Source organism: Plasmodium gonderi (genome assembly GCF_002157705.1).
Source record: "Plasmodium gonderi DNA, contig: Chr14, whole genome shotgun sequence".
Taxonomy (NCBI): Eukaryota; Apicomplexa; class Aconoidasida; order Haemosporida; family Plasmodiidae; genus Plasmodium; species Plasmodium gonderi.
The window spans coordinates 2,083,782-2,105,981 of NW_021628939.1; the positions used below are offsets into that span (position 1 = coordinate 2,083,782).

At 32.9% G+C, this 22,200-nt stretch overlaps 3 protein-coding genes across 3 annotated transcripts; 1 reads left to right on the top strand and 2 right to left on the bottom strand.

The window, feature by feature from the left end:
* Positions 1 to 713: 713 nt before the first annotated feature.
* On the bottom strand, positions 714 to 8,699 carry PGO_144490 (hypothetical protein, conserved; the record flags this gene model as incomplete). Its single annotated transcript, XM_028690439.1, has 1 exon — positions 714 to 8,699. One exon carries the CDS (start codon positions 8,697 to 8,699, stop codon positions 714 to 716), a length of 7,986 nt encoding a protein of 2,661 aa, XP_028546240.1.
* Positions 8,700 to 12,992: 4,293 nt separating this feature from the next.
* Positions 12,993 to 15,932, top strand: PGO_144500 (hypothetical protein, conserved; the record flags this gene model as incomplete). The annotated part of the gene is made up of 1 exon (XM_028690440.1): positions 12,993 to 15,932. The coding sequence occupies one exon, from the start codon at positions 12,993 to 12,995 to the stop codon at positions 15,930 to 15,932; it is 2,940 nt and encodes a 979-aa protein (XP_028546241.1).
* Positions 15,933 to 16,863: 931 nt separating this feature from the next.
* Positions 16,864 to 19,967, bottom strand: PGO_144510 (hypothetical protein, conserved; the record flags this gene model as incomplete). Its single annotated transcript, XM_028690441.1, has 3 exons — positions 16,864 to 17,763; positions 17,864 to 18,870; positions 19,181 to 19,967. 3 exons carry the CDS (start codon positions 19,965 to 19,967, stop codon positions 16,864 to 16,866), a joined length of 2,694 nt encoding a protein of 897 aa, XP_028546242.1.
* Positions 19,968 to 22,200: the final 2,233 nt, after the last annotated feature.

The following is a 22,200-nucleotide window of genomic DNA, read 5'->3' on the forward strand; positions in this document are numbered from 1 at the left end:
TTTTTTAAAGGGTATCTAAAAAAAAAAAAGGAAATCAAGGTGGGTGGGGTAAATGAGAAATGTTGGAACGAATAGAATGATACGAAAAAAAATGAAGAAAAAAAAAAAAAAAAAAGATATCAAAAAGGGCATAAAGATTTAGTTATTTTTTTTTTACATGGAAAATATGACTGCGGGGGATTTAAAAAAAAAAAAAAAAAAAAAGTCTCTCAGTAAGATAAAAACAAGGGGTTACTTTTATTTCGAATAAGTGACACTCTTATTTCAAACATTTTTAATCACTCATAATGATCATTACATCTTTCTTCATTTTATACAATACCTTTTTCTGTTCAATTTTGCTTATGGATTTTCCTCAAGGGGTGCAAAAGGCACACCACGAAGTATGTTTGCAGAAAGGAGGGGAGGGCTAAATATGGTAAGTATATGTATATACATATGTATAAGTACTGTGGTTACACTATGTTAAGTTACATTATGTCAAGTTACATTATGTCAAGTTACATTATGTCAAGTTACATTATGTCAAGTTACATTATGCCACGCTACATTATGCCACGCTACATTATGCCACGCTACATTATGCCACGCTACATTATGCCACGCTACATGTTAAGACGAGGTTTTTCGCCAAAATGTCTGGACCAATGACTAGCTACCAGAGATGGTTTTTTGCTTTCGTACATTGCCCATTCCCCTCCTCTCCGTTATTATCAGTCGTATCCCATTAAGTCACTATGGATGTTACTTTCCTTGTATATATTTAAGAGGTGATTATATTTCATATGCATCATTTCTACAATTCCTTTCAAGGTTTCGGACGATTTGAGATCTCCAAACACAAGTGAAAAATAGTACTCTTTGCAATTTGGATACTCATTAAAGGTCCAGTTTTTCGAAATGTAATTTTTGTTCTTCCATTTTAAGAAACATTCCATTAACTCCTTTGCACATTCGTCTACTTGAGGATCGTTGATGGTTATCCAATCGGTGTTGATTTTTGCAAAAATTTCAAAATTTGGCATTGAAAATACTTGATTAGAGTTTTCAGTGTTATCTTCCAAATATAGTTTTTCCTTTTCCAGAGATGCATACTCCTTTTTACGTTCAAATGAATCATCCATTGTGTTTTGTTCTTCAAATTGCTTTTCACCTTTTTTTTGTTCCTCTTCGTCTTTCCCACCTTGCCCTTCCATTATTTTATTATTAATATTATTACTACTATAGTTATTGCTATTACTATTATTATCATTATTATTATTGTTGTTGTTTTTTTTTTGGCAGCTAGCCATTTCGCAATTATCATTTTGATCAATTTGGCTAGTTTGCTCATAAGAATTATTTTTATTATGAACAAGTTCATATTTTGCACACTTTTCAAGGGCGAACTTCATTTTTGTTTTTTTTCCGTTTTTCTTTGCATCCCCGCCGCTATCGCACTTGTTCGTGCGTTTTTCACACCTCAAATCGGTCAATGAATTGCTGTTTTTTAAGTAGGGATAAAGATTTTTCTTCTCTTCTTCGTTAAATTTATTAACTTCTTGGATGTATTTCTTCTTGAGTTCGTTTTTTTTGTGTGTGCATAACAATTTTGCGCTGTAACATTTGTTTTTGCTTTCATCACATGTACAGTCGGTACATTTACCTGAACTGGTGGTTCTCATGACAACACGAGCGTTATTATCCATTTCAGTTGAAGATATAAAGTTGATTTTAACATACTTGGTGTAATTTTTTTCATAATATTTTATAGCGGCTATATGTTTAAGATCGGAGAAATGAATTAAGGGCCTAATTTCAATATTTGTTAATTTATATATCCACATAAAAAAAATTTTCACTTCATTAATTAATTGTTTATATAATGGAATATATATATATTTTTTTTCTTTTTTTCTTTTTTTCCTTAATCCTTTCTTGTTAAGAAGATAGCTCAAATTGACATAAGACACAAGCACTTGTCTTTTCTTAATTTTTTTAATTCGACGTAGGAAATATTTGAGGCCTACAATAAGTCTACTTTTCAGTTTGCTAATAAAGTTGTAATAAAGTACGAGATGTTCATCAGTTGATTTTGTTCTTGTCCCTATAACATAATTCTTTTTGGATTTCTCATGCGTGGTGTTGCTCTTGCGATTGTTATTGCTTGGCTTGGTATATATAAGCTTTGTGTCGCTTAAGGAATTTTTCTTCTTCATTTCGACATTTTGTTTGCTGTTATTCTTTTCTTTTTCTAGTTCGGTTTCCTTTTTTATGTATATTTTGACTTCTTCTCCTTGAATGAGATAGGAAGTGCAATAGTGAATGGGAATGTCTTCCCAACAGATCATGTTCAGATGTTTTATGATTTTTCTGAATTTTTTTTTTATTTTTTTTTTTGCGTTCAGAAACTTCTCTTCATCTTTCTTCTCATCAACCATTTTGCGTTTTTTGCTTCTTGGAATTTCTGGAGTGCTCAACTGTGGGGCGCCTCCAGGGGTCGCAGCCGATTCGATTGCTGCATCTTCTTTTGCCTCTTCTTCTGCTGCCCCTCCCATGGTTTTGTCCAAACTGGAATGGATACTTCCCCTGTTTTGTACACCATGCATCTTTATCCTGGTACGAAGTCTGTTCAAGTATTCCCGTTTACTTTTGTGGAATCCTTTCATGTAGACTTTTAACCTGTCGGTTCGATCTAAATCTGATTCATAGTAATATTTGGGGACTTTTTTTTTAATAATGTCACACAATTTGATAATAGTTTGTTTAACACATTTGTAGAGATTGGACTTTTCATTCATATACTTCGATGCAGTGATGAATCGATCTTCCTCCTCAGCGATTATGAGGCTCCTGGCTTGTCGCTTCAGGAGTTTCAATTCGTTCCTTTTTTTCTTTTCGATTACTTCATTTTTTATTTGCACATCTGTAGTTGCCATATCATCATCCACGTTAGTTGCACCGTTAGAAGTGTCATCCTGTGCGTTACTAGATGTTATCTGTTTTTCTCCATTTACAACCTTGCTTGTTGCTGTAGGGGGAGAATAATTACATGGTGGAGTAGCATCCTGCAAAATGGAAAAATCTTCCTTAAAATTGGAAAAGTTAAACAACTCCTTCTGCATCTTGTCTTTACATATATTGAAGTTTAAAATTTCATATATAGCCATGGATAATGTGGAGGATTTATATTTTAAGAAAATATTGTCAATACTTGCAATTCGGAGTAATATTTCCCCTTCTGTGGAATTGTAATCATTTTTTAATTTTAAAAAATTTATATTTTCATTAGCCTTTAGTAGACTATCCAGTAAGCTATAAGCAGTTGGGATAGACAAATCATAATTCAGTTTTTTTAATATGCATATTTCCACTTCTAGTGCAAAATTTTTATTAACACTGTGTGATGAGAATGTAGAATCCAAATATTGTGTAGCTGAATAATAATCAGGAGAAGCATCCTTAATTAGTTCATTATTCAATGAATACACTTTTCGAAGTCCTTCTAAATGACTCTTACAATACGTCTTTGCAATTAGATCAATGGAAATAAGTCTATAGTTATAATATTTCTGTGATATGAAGAGACAGATGATTGCTATAAAATGATAAATCAAATCACATGAATCTTTTAATTCTTTGTACAATATATTGTATTTATTTTTTAACTGTTCTTTGAAAATAAAATCGTTATAAATCTTGGGATAAAATTCTTTTAATAATTGAATCATTACATCTGAAAATTGTTTCTCCTCAGTTACAATATCGTTTATTATACTTTCTATTATTTCATCTTTCGAATTGAATCTGCTTATGTACAAATCAAATATTAAATTTGTAAAATGAAGAACACACGTTTCGCTAGTTGTTTTTAAATTTGCAAATGTTCTAGATAAGCATAATTTTATTTTCTGTCTCAAATGATGGAAATTTTCATCATTATATCGGTCTAAGTAATTCCCTATAAAATGATTATCTGCTTGTTCTGCACACTGTAAGAACGATGATTTCGCATATGTATTGTACAAAGAGTAATCTACACACTTCTTTGTTTTTATTCCTCTGTTTATAAGAATACTGCTATGTCTTTCCATCACTGCCACTTCTAGATCAACATTTTCTTCATCTTTCAAGTTTGATACACATTTTTCTCGTGAATTTCCCGAGTTGTAGCTGCTGAAAATACTATTACCACTGTTCTTACTACCACTTGGTTCATACCCATTATCCAACATGGTGTTTCTATCAGTACCTGGAATGTTGTCGATACAACCACCCTGTGGTAAATCATCACTCAAAACAGAACTCATATAGCTATCCAACATTTTCATTTTTTCTCTTCCACCCTTTTGCACTGCATCTCTTTGCACCTTCTCTTCACCCACAGACGAGGTACTCTCCCCATGTTTTGAAGTATTATACATCAAATTCTCTCGAATAGGATCTCTTTCATTCGTATCTGATAACACTGTGTGATCACTTTGTTCTCCGTGTCCTTCTATCACTCCTTTGATGCTTCCGCTAGTTGTACCTGATAATTGCACTTCCAGCGATTTCATCTGCCAAATGTTGGGAATATACATATAGGCGTTCGATTCTAGCCTCATTTGGCTAGCCACTATGGGTGTTGAGTATTCCGAGCGGGATTCCTCGTCACTTGAGCTCTTGTCAAATTGTGGTTTTTCAGCCGGCATGCCTTTTTCCAGATCTGAATCGGTGCCTGCATCTAGATATATATTTGAACCTGCAACTGCATCTGGATATATATTTAAACCTGCAACTGCATCTGGATATATATTTGAACTCGAATCTGCATCTGGATATATATTTGAACTCGAATCTGCATCTGGATATATATTTGAACTCGAATCTGCATCTAAACTGGTGTGCAACTCATTCTTGGAGTGCTTACCTTGGAGGCTCTGTCCCGAAAGAGCATTCCCTTTTTGTTCATCCATACGCAGATGTGGCACTTCAACACAATTATCTGTACAAGAGAATGGATTCAATTCCCAAGAATGGTTTGACATTAGCCGATTTGTCATATTACCCCTTTCTGAAAAACATTCCTCTACTTTGCAGTTACAATTGGGGATACCACTGCGTAGAGAATTTTTTTTTTTTTTATGCGAATGTTCACTAATAGTGTTTTTGTGTGAATCACTCCATATGTGCGATTTCCTTTTTTTATTTTCTTCCATAGTAGAAGTCATGCATTTTTTTACACTATGAATACAATTTGAATTACAATTGGTGTTCTCCATGTCGTTTAGATAATTGTATAAGGGGATGCTAGTGTCTGCATCATTATGACATTTGTTTAACTTTGCTGATTCGTTTATATTTCCCATGTGAATATCATCTAAATACATTTCATTGTAGAGATTATCATCATTATTATCATCTCTTCTGGAGGAGGTACTCGAACAATTGGCATCACATCTGGAGTAGCTTTCTTGGCACATGTTTTCATTGTCTGAAACATTAGTGATTCTATTTATGTAACTATATCCATAATTTGTATCGTAAGAATATTTAAGTCTGCTTTTTTTGGTTCTGTTCTTCTTGTAAAGATGATGGTCATTTGATATGTTCTTTTTATAGATTCCCCTTGTAACTAATGTGTTGTTCTTGTCATTTGTTTTCATTTTACATTCTGTTTGATCCATTTCTGGGTTCACTTCTTCTATGCATCTTTCGCAGATGTCATAACTAGTTGTGTTTACTTTGCATGACTCTACTTCATCTTTACATTTTCTTTTCTTTAAATTTAAGTTCACATTTTTAAAACTCTTTTCCTGCTGAATGATTGGTTTTTCTTGGGGGTTCTTCAGAGCAAGAGAATCCATAATGTCTTTGTTCCATAGGCTGATTACTCTCCTTTCATTTGGTGCCTTACTACGGTGATGTTTAATTGTGTACATATTTTTACAGCTCCCAAATTGGCTGTCACTATCATTGTCACCACTTCCAACACTACTGCAACCAGTTCGATCATCACGCGTAGATTTCTTTGTCTTCATTGAGTTCAAATGAGTAGCTCGTTGGTTGCCAATCATCATTTTCCTGGTTTTGTGTAGATCCATGTGGAATATTGTACTGGAAGCTGGTTGTTCAGGCGCCCCCACTTTACTTCCTTTAGAGATATTGGCTCCATCTCGATCGAAATAAAATGAATGTTCATCCCTCTTAACGACCCTCATCTTGCATATGTCGTGCACTGTGTCGTGAACAATTTTATTACACTTTGAAAAAGCATATCTATTTGCACTTTTCTCTGTGTAGTTGGATGGTCTTTTGATGCTAGATCTGGATTCAGAGAAGCCATCATTGGTTATGTACCTATCCGCATACTTCTTCTTTTCCTCCTCCTTCTTCGCTTTCTTCTCCTTCTTCTCCTTCTTCACTTTCTCCACATCAGTATTCTTATTTTCCATCGTGATGGGCCTGGGTAAATAGGGATAGTTCATACAGCATAACTTAAGACGACATTTCCACCTGCACCAAATTTTGCTGTAATTCGGAGTCCCATATTTTTTCAGTTTAGACCTTCGAGTCCCTATAGTCACATAGGGGACGACTCTCTCCTTTTTGTCAGTTAATATGACACATATGTCGTGTGGGTTCAGGAAGTTATCCATGCATCTACCAAAAGAATTAATGATTCCAAAAAGAGAATCTAACTCGTAAATATTGAGGACAGATATGTGATCTAAGATATTGAAGCAGATGTAGTAATCTTCAATATTCTTGTTTTTTTTTAGTAGAGAAAATTTTTTTTTTCCAAAATTGGAAGTATCCCAACATGTGATGTTCTTATAACTTTCTTTGTTGAAAGGATAAGAATGGTATGTACAAGGAAGAATAATTTGTATTATCAATAACTTATAAGAAGCATGTTTCTTTTTTCTTCTTCTTCTTAATCTTATTCTTGAGCCATTATATTGTGTATATGAACCCATTCTACTAACCCTGATGAGAAAAACTGGGTTCTTAATGCATAGGAATAATTTTCTCCTTTTTTTGGAATTCGAACACAGTGTTGTGTTTGGATACGTGAATTTCATAATACTTCTTGCCCATCGGGTATTCCACTTAATGCTTTTTTCATATCTCAGATCAGATGGTATGCACATGGATGCTAGATGTGCAATCAAATAATGTTGTTTGGAGTTGCCATACCTATTATCACAGCAGTCCAAAGAGTGTGTTTCCTCTTGCTGTACTTTCTTTTGGCTGGATTTTTCTCTTCCATCGAATGGAAAAACGGGAGAACAGATGGGAACAGTGGTGGGAGGGTCAGAGGAACAAACACGGAACACACTTACTTTCGCTTCGTTCGTTTCTTTCACCCATTCCTCATCTTTTTCATCTTCCTTTTCTTCCTCTGGAGGAGAAACAGCTACCACAGGTGCGGAAAAACTGAGTAATACTGAATCAATGGCAGGATAATGCCACATGCCACAGGAATGCATGCCAAGAAAAATAACACATTTCTTGCTATAACTCGATTTGGAAACACTATTAAAATGATTTTTTGTGCTTATTTTTTGGCTTATCTTTTGGCTAATTTTTTGGCTTATCTTTTGGCTTATCTTTTGGCTAATTTTGGTTTTTTTTTTTTTTTTTTTGTCAGTTTGTTTTTTCCTGCTTATGAGAAGCATAAAACCACATGACTTCTTAATTACGCTATTCTTCTCATCATTAATCATGCACCAACCATGAAAGAAATTAAGCACATTCTGAGAGGAAAGGGGTAATTTTCTGAATGCCCATTTTACGAGTACCGACATGAAGGGACTATTATGATATCCCACCCCGCTTTCTATTTTTGTGAAATGGCAATACCTGTTATCACTAACCAACTGGGACTTGGTCATACGATGACTATTTTTTCGTTTCCACCTCATAGCGCACGTTCCTTTCTCCTTGAGGGTAGCGGTGCTGAGAGTGGCAGTGCTTAGAGTGGCAGTGCTTAGAGTGGCAGTGCTTAGAGTGGCAGTGCTTAGAGTGGCAGTGCTTAGAGTGACAGTGCTTAGAGTGGCAGTACTAAGAATGGCACTGGAAGTGTTGGCCCAATTGGCAGGAGTAGAAGAAGCATGTGGGCTTCTGCACAATTCATAAGCAGGATGTAAAAAATGGAACTTGGGTACTCCTTTGAAATGATATACATGTTGCCTCAGCACATGTGGTAAATAGAGTATGGTGCAGCAGCTGGTTATTTCACTCGTGCAATTTTTATAGTAATATTTATTGTCAAGAAGATTGAAGGAGGTATAAATCTGATATAACGGATGATGTTTTCTTTGTAAAGGGTCCTTTTTTCTTTTGTTTTTATGATTGAAAAAGGAAAAGCTATGACAATAGTGAATTTTTTTCTTTTTAGTTCCGTGTGTATGAATTTTTTCTTTTCTTTTTCTTACAATAATTTGATTCTTTATACCTGAATTAATTTTTGATGCCTTTATAATCCATTTTCGAATGACTGATATGTGCTTTTTTCTACTTCTTATATAGTTCCTCCTTTCCGTTTGAAATATTTCACAATTCTTTTTATCATTTATATGTTCTTTATTCTGATCACTAGTACCATCAAAGCAGTAAAATGCCCATTCAGAAGCAACGTTTCTTTTTTTAACAATGTAGTGATTTTCAGTCATACAATTTCCATTATGATTATCACTATTCAGATATGCTTGAAAAATTTCCATCTTATCCATTTTTTTTTTTTTTTTTTTTTATTAAAGTTTAGTGATCGCATACGAGAGTTTTCACACACCTTTCCAAGGTCTTGGTATATACATATAATAACCTTGTATTTTTTATATCTTGAATAATATACGCCGTTTAAAATGTCCGTTTAGTGTGTGCGAACCCATGAAGACATGGTGGTGGTGAGAGTGAAATTTTATATATCTTTTAATGTGTGTCTACTATAGTTTTTTACCTTATTTAGGTCTGATGTGGTTCTTCACCTTATTTGGGTCTGATGCAAATTTTTCCTTTTCATGTTTTAAAATAGTTGCATTTTCCATTCGTTCGTGGAGTAACCTTTGTATGCTTGAACATCTATACATGCATATCCTTCTTTAACGATTAATTCAGTATTTTCATAAGTATTCCCTTCTAAGGGTCAAAAGTGGTAAGCCCTTGGGTGGTGTGAATTTTAAAATGACTCCTTCAATGCGTACATATGCTGATGGCCGTGATAGTGGTGTGAAGGGGACGTACTCTCCTCTTCTCCTTGGATTTACAAGTTGTATATTATAGAAAATGCAAATCTTTAGATCCTGCTACTGAACGAATAACTGCTCATGTAGTGAAAGGTGCATCACACGGTAGCACTTGCACTTACACTTACTTACACACATTTATACATTCTCTCGTGTGTAGAAAAAGCTGATAAATACATGCACCTGCGACCCCTAGAGAGTTCTCAAAAGAAGCTCCGCCCCAATCCGTTCAAATAGAACCCACCGTCACATAACCCTTTTCTTTTTTTCACCAAATGAGGTAGAAGTTATTTGCATGTTAAGGGGAAGATATAGAAAAGGTACCTTCACTTTCAATTAATCACTATGTGTTTGTTTGAGAATGTGTCATGCACTCATAAATGCGAATGGGCATGTGTGGGAAAAGCGCAGCGCGTTTCATAGCAGTTTCGTAAATATATCTCCAAAAGAGAAAAAAAATGAAGAAAATAGGAAAAGGTAGGAAAAAATGAAAAATATATAAATATATATATATATATATATATGATGAACACTGTAGACGTTTCTCAAAAAAGCAAAAATGCCTTAATGTGTCACCAAGTTCTTATAGGTACCTTTAAAACTTTTATTTACTATTTGCTGGGGAATGTATTAGCGGCAGAGAAAAAAAAAAAAAAAAAAAAAAAAAAAACTACTTAAGTAAGGAACGGTACGGGAGGAAGAGCGGCTGGGGAAACCTCCACTTAGACACTACATTTTTTATGCCGATGAAGGTCTTCCATTCGTCTATGAGCATAAGAGGATTCTATATAACTTTTTTTTATTTATTTATGCACTTATATAGCATCAATATATCTTCGTTCTGATTAGCCTCTACCTGTCTGATGAAAAAAGTTCCCAGTGTGCATTTTAAAAAATGCTGCTTTTTTTTTTTTTTTTTTTTTTTTTTTTTTTGCCTTTATTTACTGGGATGGCAAGCAAATTAAGACATGAAGATAATCTTCCTGCACACATAAGGAGGACGCGCAAAATGTCTTTATCTTAAAAAAAAATATATATATATATATATATATATATATATATATATATATATATATGCTTGAGCATGCATATATATATACATGCCTTATTTTCCCCTTAGACACACACACATGAACTTAATAATTTGTTTATTCTTGAACAGAAACGTTATGGTGTCCTTTCACTTGGAGGCGTCGCCATTGTATAGACACAAATGTTATGCCAGCACAAGCATCATGCATCGTGTTTAAATTGGACAGTCCATATTCACCGTTAACCTTCCCTCCTTTGACATTTCCCATTCATTCTACATTTTATTTTTTATTTTATTTTTTTTATTTTATGAAAAAAAGAAGGACAAGGAATTGTCACAATGGAAAAATATGCAAGCTGGTGAAAGTGAGGCTGCGTGCTCTTGTCTCGCTTAGAATATGAATGTTTATAAATATTCAAAAGGTATACCAAAATAAATCCATCCTGTATGAACCATATCAGATGTCTTTTTTTTTTTTTTTTTTTTTTTTCAAATTCGTGAGAACAAGAAAGTTATTTGGAAAAACTACAATTATGGAAAGAATTTGTATATACCCGTTAAAAAAAGGGTTCGTCATTTTTTTTTTTTTTTTTTTCTCCCTCTTATTTTGCCTCACCTTTACCATTTTCTTACTGAGAGGATGTCTAATATCAGACAGAGAGATTTTTTGGTAAAAAGAAATATTATTAAGTAAATATGTGCCAAATCGAAGTTGACTATGCACTAATTCGATTGAACATTCATTCGCATAAACCAGTGCATATATTAGAAACTTGTAGGAGAAATGAATAAACGGGATGTCTACTTTGGGTTAGACGACGTTTCATTTTGCCCTTAGCAAAATGGTTGCCAACTCTATATACCAAACACTTTGTAAGAAGTTCGCGCACTAAACATTTATATGTTCATGTGTATAAGTGCATACATATATATATATACCTATACACATTAGTGTTCTTTATAGAAACCTAATTAATAACCTCGTTCAAACCTTTCAAATAATCTGGTTGTAAGAAGAAACATTTCCGTTCTTCACACCGTTTTGATTACCACACTCGACACACACACACTGGCTACACAGTCGGATTAATGGAAATATGGATATACACAGGTGTATTCTCATAAGCAAGCACTTTTTTAAAACGCTTAATTATACACCTTAAAAAACAGCGTGTAGAGAAATACCCAAAAAAAGAAAAAAAAAAAAAAAAAAAATATGATATATTTTTACATAAAAAATAAATGCACAAATATACCTCCTTATTTTTGTAAGAAAATTTTCATGTTGCACACCAAATTAAAGCTAGCAAAGGAAAAAAAAAAAAAAATAAAAATAAAATATTGCTATTCATGTGAAAAATACGTAAATTTTTTTACATTTGAAAATTACATAACTGTTCATGACATTTTGTTAATATTTTTTTTTTTTTTTTTTTTTTTTTTAACCAAATTATCTGAATTGGTAATACAAAAATTATACATTGCTGAAAAGTTTACTATTTGTTTTATTTTATTTCCTTATTTCGTTATTTTCCTCATTTTTTTTTTTTTTTTTTTTTTTTTTTTGGCGAGTTATCCCACTCTCATACATAAACATGAGCGCAAAGCAAATACAAACATAAGCGCGTAAATATATATATATGCATACATTTTTATTTCATTACCAAGACATGTTTCAAAAGGAAAAGCATTTTTTCATCGCATAATTCACACAGGTGAGTGTTAAACATACGTATTTCAACCGTTCGTTTGTTTATTTATTCTTTTAATGTGACATTTTTTTTTATAGAAAGATTATAAAGTCAAACCACATTGCTCAAGCAAGGTACGAGCAACTTTGTATCAGATACTCGGGTGCATGCGCATGGGTAGCACACACTCATGCATACAGAAGAGTAAAATATATACATATATGTATATGCATGTACACGCATATATTATGTCTATTTCTGCATATCCACGCATATTAACCGATATCACAGGACTGATCAGTCAGGTAGGGGATTCCGAAAAATCACTTTCCCAGACTGACTTGCGCCAATTAAACGGGAAATGTTTAGGCACCTATTTTGAATAATTTTAAACGGTTTTTAAAATGTCAAGATGTGTCACCCTGAAAGTACAAATTCACAAGTGAATAAATGCACAAATGAATAAGTGTATAAATGTATGAATATCAAAATGTGTAAACACATGTTGAAGCTCCTTGTCAACATTAACGAAGAAGATTTTTTTTTTTTTCCCCCGCACATTCACCAAAGTACATGTCGAGTTATTAACATCCACGTGGGAAATGCTGTAGGGGAGTATTAAAACGGTTATTTTTGTTAACATTAAGATGCTTTCGCTCTCTGTATACAGAAGAAGAAGAAGAAAAAGAAAAACACACACATATATGTATATACATATGCACCACTTACAAACACGTGTAAGGAAACTCATTCATTTGTTAACCCTGAACATTTTGCGACCCCTTGCCAAAAGAGTCTATTTGTAGAAGTAAAAGTTGAAGAAGTAAAAATTGAAGAAGTAAAAATTGAAGAAGTAAAAATTGAAGAAGTAAAAACCGAAGAAGTAAAAAGCGAAAAAGTAAAAACTGAAGAAGTAACAAGCGAAAAAGTAAAAACTGAAGAAGTAACAAGCGAAAAACTCAAAAGCGAGAGAGTAAAAAGCGGGATGCCAAGGGAAAAAGCGAAAATTTTCTTTAGGATACATCATCTTTACTTATTCAGAAAAACGACAGAGACATGAATCAGGTGTCAGTTAAGTCGAAATTGAAAACTACCGAATTTATTAGCAGCCAGAATAGGGGGGTAAGGTTTATGAACAAGGATAAAAACCACCTGAGCACAGTCAGCAAAAATGTGGCCTATAATGAAGGGGAGAATGTGACAACAGGTGCAAATTCGCACAATCCGACTTTTACACACAAAATTGCATTCGCAAAGAATTCCCATTTGAAACCGAGAACGAATAATCACCCATTTAAGCATACACCAAAAAGTAGCCTCAAGAACAATCAAAAGGGTTCATACAATGTTTCACGCGTAGATTTTTCTAAATTCAATCATAATGCCAATAGTAAACATGATAATATAAATAATAGTAATGAAGATGATAATAATAACGGAGGGTCAAGAGTGGGGGGAAAAAAAACACCTCACCTGAATGCAACAAACTTTACAAACGAGGATTCACGAAAATCTTATTTGAATAGGTTAATGGCGCGAAATCAGAGAAGTTCGAATAAATATTACAACTCTAATATGAACGTTCATACAAATCTGAATGCGAGTGGGGAAAATGGGAATCTTCGAGCTATTGCAAATAGTGCTGCGGCAAACGACGACAGTAATAGTAATAACATTAACAACGGTAATAACAATAGAAATGGTAATAACATTAACAACGGTAATAACAATAGAAATGGTAATAACATTAACAATAGTAATAACAATAGAAATAGTAATAACATTAACAACAGTAATAGTAATAACCATAAGAACAGTCAGCAAAGGTTGTGTAATCAGCCATACAATTATGAAAGTGAGGAAATTCTTAATCATGAATATGAGAATGCACACAAGTCAGAAGAGTTCATCTATTCGTATGCCTCTCCCATAAAGAGAAAATATGATGCCATAGAAAAAAATATAAATAAAGGAATTGTACCCCGAGAAGGAGGAGGAGGAGGAGGAGGGGGACGTCATATAGGTGAAAACGGAAGTGATCCCGATAATCATAATGTCAAAGTTCCAGTTAGAGAATATGAAAATGGAAGAAGGGAGACTAAAATACAGAACAAACGATTTGTCCCAAGGGGCTATCGACATGATAATAGCAATTTGCAATATGGCAATCATTTTAATATGATGGATACATCAAATGGCGCGAATGAAAAAACAAATTGTTATGGAAATATGATTCTTCATTCTAATGAAAATATTCTAAGCAGCAACCATACAACAGGAGGTGGGGTGGGATTAGCACGTGTCAGTCTTGCAAATCTGAACAGTAGTAATAGTAACCTCTATGGAATTAATCAAGAGGATACAATGATGAGCAGGATGATCCAACCACAAAGTGGGGTAGAAGTGGTGGGTTCAGGGAATACGATGAATAATGGGGTTGTCGAGATTAAAAAAGGTGTGAACGGGTCGAATTGGGCGAAGGGAGCTAACAATGCAATAGATGCAATTGATGGAATTGAGGCTGACGAGATGGACCAGATGGACCAGATTGATGAGACCGACATGACTAAGAGAATGAATAGGGCGAGTGTGGCAAATGTTATGATGGGGGAGAATTGTGAAGATAACCTAAGAGTCAGTGTGGCAGAAAAGAATTACAAAAACATTGAAAGGCAGAAAAGAAATGAGAATAACACACTTGTAGCCCCAAACCAAAATTACCAACATCAGAATTTTAATAATTCGTTGTATTACCTGAGAGATTCCACAAGATTTAATAGAAGAAGTATTAGGAACACAAATTATATAACAGACACAAATAGCGAAAAAATGATGAATAATACAATGAGTAATCACAATGATTTGTTTCACTCATGTACATTTGAAAAACATAGTGAGGAAAATTTTAATTCCTATGTAAAAAAAAAAAAATCCGATATAAGAAATGGTAGCACCATGAGTAGTCTTATGTATAATTTAGATAAAGAGAGCTTGGTATATAACAATGCGACTCGTTATATAGCATCAAACAGTTCCTCCAAATTTAGTAGATTATTGAAGAATAATTTTATAGAATCAAAGAAAGCAGATTTGTGTAATTTCTCCATTCCTGTTCCTTATTTAGAGGGACAAAAATTCGCTAGTAGTAGTAACAATGGTGTGAGTTGTTTCGAAAGGATGATGGGAAGTAAGATGCCAATAGGTATGAACGAAAGTGAAGCGAGAAATATGAGATCCTTAAATTTACAGAAAGAAGATATTTTAGAAAGTAACATAGATGATAGCGAACATAACTTTTATAGAAAAATTGTTCATAATATAACGAATTGCAATAATGATGCAAATGATATCGATGTTCTTTACAAAAATGTTATAAACATAAATAATTATGCATTAAATTTTGATAAAGAAAATGAATACATAAGCGAAATTGTAAATATAACAAATAGCATTAATGAGAATGTGAGAAATATACAACAAATCGTTTTAAATAAAAAAAAAGTTATTCAAGACAAAAGGAATTTAATTAATGAAGAATATGAAATAATTTCACAGAAATTGAAAGAATGTGAATCCATATTTTGTGATTCTGATGGTAATACAAACGGAGAAAAGAAATTAAAAGTTTTTTATGAAATTGATGAAAAAAAAAATATCCTTAAAAATAAATATGAGGTAAAAAAAATGCTATTAAAGAAGGCAGAATACAAAATTGAAAAATTACAAGAATACACAGATGCAGTTAAGTTAAAAACGTTAGCCATTTCTGAAAGATACAAAAAAACTTTTCTACTTATTGAGGAACTTTTTAGACTTAAAATCATCAAGGATAATGAGAATGAGCTAGAAGTGTGTCTCATTCCTAAGAATACAAAAATGAATATGTGGCATAAACTACAACTGGATAAGAGAGAGATGACACCTGATACATGTGATTACCTTTGGAATCAGATAGAGTCCTTTGTGGACAAGGATGCCCTCAGTAATTATCTATAGAATGAATGTCGACTTAGGTTTCTCTCACGTGCTTGGGTTGTTTGGGAAGCAGCCTTTTTCATTATTACTTTATTTTTTTTAATATATATATATATACACAAATATATATATGTACATATATGTTTCCACCGTATAAGCATTATTTCTCCATGCCTACGATCACCACAACTCCCATGTGGTCTGTCAAACAGTTTCGCACATGCTTTTTCCAAATTATTTTGGTTCCCTGGACTTTTTGAATTCGTGTATAATTACCATTTCTTTTCGTGCATATGTTATGTCATGTTTTAGACACTTATTTTTTATTTTTTTTTTTTTTTTTTACTATTTTATTTTTTAAATTGGCATTACATCATTGCTCCCACCCTCTCCCCCATCATGTGTGCATCATACTGTCCATTTGGAGGAGGGTTGAGGATAGGTACACACACACCACACCTCAGATTGAACCACAATAATCTGTCTGTCGAAGAGGCACGCAGCCGATTTTTTTGGCATTACATACACATAATATGTCTGTTTTTTTTCTTTTTTTTTTTTTTTGTGTTACAACTGATTTACCAAATTCGTGTATTATCGAATAATTATAAAGTATTAAAAACGGTGTATTAATTGTAACAAACAATGCGCTGTGCGCAATAAAAATTGAGATATGTAAAAAAATTTAAGGGATAAATATTAATCAACAGATGACAAAAACAAAAAAAACAAAAAAAAAAAAAAATAAAGGCGGAGAGGATAGAAATATGATTGCAGGAAGAGTTGCACAAAAAAAAAAAAAAAAAAAAAAAAAAAAAAAAAACATTCCACATCTGTTTGTATACATATATATATGTATAATATGTATATATCTCTGGAGTGATACATGGTGTAGGCGTGACCCTCAGAACATATTTTGCGAGTGCTCATATCCAGCATGAATGGAAAAAGATCAGCTGGGTTCAGTTTTCAACAAGTAATCATTTAGCTTGACCAGTTGATGAACGTCGTTTTCAATGTACAAATCTCCATTAATAAATTTTATAAAAACTTTTTTATCATTCAGAAGGTACATGTTTTCACTTATTTTGCTGAACTTGAATGGAATATTTGTTTCTCTTAAGCTGTGGCCAAATTCGTAAAGTGCTATGGAGACAGGATCATCATTTAGTTTTACAGGTTCTGCCGATTCTAGTGGTGCTGCTGATTCTGCTGAAACTGCTGAAATTGCCGATGCTGCTGAGAAGGGTAAGAGCAATGGAACAGACCTATCAGCTCCAACTGATGCAACATATTCCGCTGGATCTTGCTTGAGCTTTATCAAGTTATTCTCATTTTGGATTAACATATGATCGAGCGCATTGTTTTTTTCCTTTCTCCTTTTATAATCCAATATTGGGTTATTATTATTTGCATCTAGGAAATCTTCACCATACGTCAAAAAATTTTTTACATTAAGATTCTTCAAATCGTCACTTAATGCAATGACATCTTCAGATTCTCCAATATTTATATTTCTATTTGAATTTTTATTTCTACTATTTGTTTCTTGTAACTTTTTAATTTCTTGATCTTTTCTATAAGTTTCTGCTTTTAATTCAATGATTTTTTTCTCTAATGTGTTATTTTCTAAGGTAGATTTCTGTAACAGGAGAGTTGTATTGAGAAGCTTTTCATTTCTGTGTGTATGCTTGTTCAGTAATTTTCTCAGGTGATCTTCATTTTTTTTAAGGATCTTAATTTCGTTATTATTCTCGTATACGAGAAGTTTGGATTCATAGTCCAGAAGTTTATCTTGCAGCTTTTCCATTTCACAAGATTTTTTAAGGAGTTCATCTTTTAGTATGTTAACCTGTGGTGTTAAATGGGGGTGGATGTATGAACATCTGTGTTTTTAATCGATCGATCGTGTCAGTGCACTTGCGAATGACTCGCGGATGCCATGAACGTACCTCATTTTTGACGTTCTCGTTGGAAACCAGGGCCTCATTGTAATGTGCGTTCAACTTGGAGAATTCGTCGAGGTGGTTTTTAATAATTTCATCTTTCTCCTTGTATATCTCGTTAATTACACTAGTGAATCTGTCCTTTTGCTTTTTCAAAAGAATAGCACATTCCTTCTTAATATGGTTGATTTTCTGCTTGATGTTAGCAACATCTATGTTTTTAATTTCCATGTCAAATTTTAAGCGATTCATATCGTGGAGCATTTTCCTATTTTCTTCATCTTTGGCTAGTAAGCCTTTATGTAATTTTTTCAGCTCATTATCTTTATTTTTTAATTCTTCTTCTAATTGTTTATAATTCATATGCATATTTTCGATTTCTATTTTCTGGCTATTCATTAAAGAATTATTTAAACTTAATCTATTAATAAGATCTGTATTGTTTTGTTTATATTTGATTATATCTCTACTGTTGTTAAGTTCAATACTTTCAATTATGCTTCGTAGTTCATTTATTTGCTCTTCCTTTTTATTTAACTGATTGTATAATTCCTTTATTACTCTTTTTTGTTTTTCCATGTTCAGTTTATTTTCTTTAATGTATATATCATTTTTCATTAATTTTTTGTTCGTCAGGTTAAGGCAATTTTCCACACGATACATTTTGTTATTTGCATTAACTTCTATTTCGTTGTTCATATTTTTATATTCTTTCAAATGCATATAATTCTGTTCTATTTCTTTTTTCAATTCAGCTAGCTTTTCATTTTTAGTCATATTTTCTTCATTTAAATAAAATAATTCTTTCGATTTTTTCTTTAATTCTTCATTTAATGAAATTATTTCTTCGTTTTGAGAAATTAAAATACTTTTCATTTTTCTTATGAGGAAATCCCCACCACCTCCACCTCCTCCTTCGGTATTTTCTGAACAGCTCTCATTTTCTGTCAGTATGTCGTTCAGTGTCAATTCATTTTTCTCGTGTTGTTCCTTTTTCAGTTTGAAATCCAGTTCTGAAAAGGGCACAAGGAATGGCGAACAGTGTAAGCAGACGCATATAAAGATAAGAAGTGAAAGTAGTGGAAGTATTGGAAGTATTGGAAGTAGTGGAAGTAGTGAAAGTAGTGAAAGTAGTGAAAGTAGTGGAACTATTGGAAGTAGTGGAAGTAGTGGAAGTAGTGGAAGTAAAAGAAATCGACGAAGTAGACGTAGAAGAAGAAAATAGAATTGTCGTGAGTGTGATAGACACAGATATAGAAAATTATCACAAAGAGAACACTGGGGGAAATTATAAATGCGTCCTGTATATGATAAAATTTTTACCCATTTTGTAAATTTCGTGATCCTTTTGATTTATCTGGGCTTTGAGGAGTCCTATCAACTTAAGGAGGTTCTCAATCTTTAACTTCATCTTACTATCCTCTGGCTTGTCTTCATTTCTTTCTTCTCGGGCATTACTATCCTCCTCTGTCAAATCGAAATTAAGAATGTTCACCTGTACATGTTCATAATTATTTTCCAAAGTGTCCTGCAAAATGTTGGATTCACTATTTTCTTCATTTTTGCTTTTATCCATTTTGGACACTTCATTTGATTGTATGGGAAGTAGATCCCTTCTCCCCTGGGGTGAGAAGCAACTGTCAACTTCGTCATTTCTATCGCTGTTATTATTACTAGCCTTATCGACCTCTCCATTTCTATCTCTGTTATTATTACTAGCCTTATCGACCTCTCCATTTCTATCGCAGTTATTATTACTAGCCTTATCGACCTCTCCATTTCTATCGCTGTTATTATTACTAGTCTTATCCACTTCTCCAACTCTATCGTTGTCATCCTCCATGTCTCCACCTCTACAATTTGGATTATGCTCTTCGCTACCTTCTTTTACCTGTTCGTATGAAAAAAGATCCCTCATTTCACTGGGATGTAGTGAACAAGCATCTACTTCTGCCTCCTTTTTCATTTCTGTTTTTTTCTCTTCCTCATTCATGATACTAATACTGCCATTATTCAATTTGAAAATTTCATCATTCAAGTTTTTTATTTCCTCCGAAAATTCATCATTTGCAATGGGATCATTTCTGTACAAGTCTTCTGTGCATTTCATAATTCTTGTTTGAGTCTAAGGGCGACAGGTGTAGGAGATGAGGTGCGTGTGCAGATGGGTAGGAATTACTCTTTCAGACACGTTCTGGTGTGAAATGGTCAGTTACTCAGCACGCGAGTCTCTCCCCTTGGGCAGATACAACTTGTGCTGATACAACTTGTGAAGGGTGTAGAGGTTCTTCTTTTCCGTTCTTCCTATCCAAACGAGTTACACAAAAGAAGTGATATTTCAAAAAATAATAAAATAAAGAAAAAGAAAATATATCCAAATGGTCTAATCAGACGAATGTGAAATATGAACCAGAAACAAAAAATATCAGCGTGAAACATTCATAGCTCCACAAAAGATGTGTACGTCATGTATGCATTGGATCACATGACCTAACATAAGTATAATCTCTCTATACACTTTGTTTAGTTACCAACCAAATGAGAGAGTGAAAAAAAGAGGGATATACATAAAGAAAAAGAAAAGGAAACAGAAAAACCGATGTAGCAAGGTAAGACAAATCAAACAAAAAAGGTAAAAAAAAAAAAAAAAAAAAAAAAAAAAAAAAAAAAAAAAAAAAAAAAGGTAGGATCACAAAATGGGAAACAAAAAAATAGTAAGCAAAAATTTGAAATACTATTGCTCCTAGAATTTTATGTATTTATGCACATTCATCAAAGAGTATAAGCAAAAATATGTTGTCATAAATTGTAATGGACGTTGTAATATTTAGTGCATAATTATGTAAAATTTTTATTTTATTCTGTTTATTTTGTACTACTCTGGTTGATTTTGTACTGCTCTGGTTGATTTTGTACTGCTCTGACTGATTTTGTTTTATTCTCTTTTACTTCTCATTTTTTTTTCCAATTTGTTCCATATTCATATTTACTTCTGCTAAAAGGAAATAATTCACAGAATAGCAAAAATTATTGTGAATATTTTATATTTGTCACGTGCCCTTTTCCTTTTTTTTTATTTTTCCTTTCAAATATGTTTTAAAAAAAGAAAAAAAAAAAAAACTTCAACATATGATATACAAATAAGATCCTGTGTGCGAAACACACCGATGAAGAGAAATTACGTGTTAGGCAAGTTTTAAAACGTTGCACAAGTATATATAGTAAAAATATATACACAAAATGCATGATTTTATCATCACATGAACTAAATTTCAAAACATGTGAAAAATGGTATATGGGTTGTTAAAAAAGAGAAAGGTGATGTCGAAATACAGCCGAAGGTTAGTGAAGTCTAATGTGTACATAACCACAACTGTGCTTTGGACACGCCTGGATAAGGTGGAGGGGAGAGAAATTCAATTTGCAAAAGCAAAGAAGTAGGTAAAGCACGTGAAGGGATCGGTTAATGGGCATGCAAAGAAGCACCTAAACAAGCAGGTACATATAAAGGTACACAAATACGTAGATAAATATGTATGTACAGGCTGAATTAAAACTTAAGTAGACGTGTTGTGCTTATATGCAAACTGAGGTGATGTATAAACAGGGTCGCAAGAACTATTCGAAATATTATGCACGTAAAAATGTATATATGATCCATGGATAAAATGCATACAGCTTTTTATACACAAATAGGTCACTCTTTTATATGGGGGAAAGATGGGGGAGGTACAGTATAACTGCTTTTTATAATATGAAAAGAATGGACGTGTGGAAATCATTCTTTTTTTTTTTTTTTTTTGCATATTTGCATTTTTTTTTTCTCTTTTTTCATTATTTTTCCCCTCTCTTCTTTACTTCCTTTATGTTTGTTTTTGTTTTCTTTTTAACATAATGGGGCGGGGGTACTAGTCAAATACGTGCAGTTGCGATGTTTTTTTCCCTGGTAGGGTTAAAAGGGAACGTATATAAAAATACGCAGGTTGGGTATGGTTCATATAAAATTGCACAAATAAGTATGAACATGCATAAGAAAGAAGCGTAAATTTGTACAAATAAGTATGAACATGCATAAGAAAGAAGCGTAAGTTTGTACAAATAAGTATGAACATGCATAAGAAAGAAGCGTAAGTTTGTACAAATAAGTATGAACATGCATAAGAAAGAAGCGTAAATTTGTACAAATAAGTATGAACATGCATAAGAAAGAAGCGTAAGTTTGTACAAATAAGTATGAACATGCATAAGAAAGAAGCGTAAGTTTGTACAAATAAGTATGAACATGCATAAGAAAGAAGCGTAAGTTTGTACAAATAAGTATGAACATGAATAATAAAAAGGAA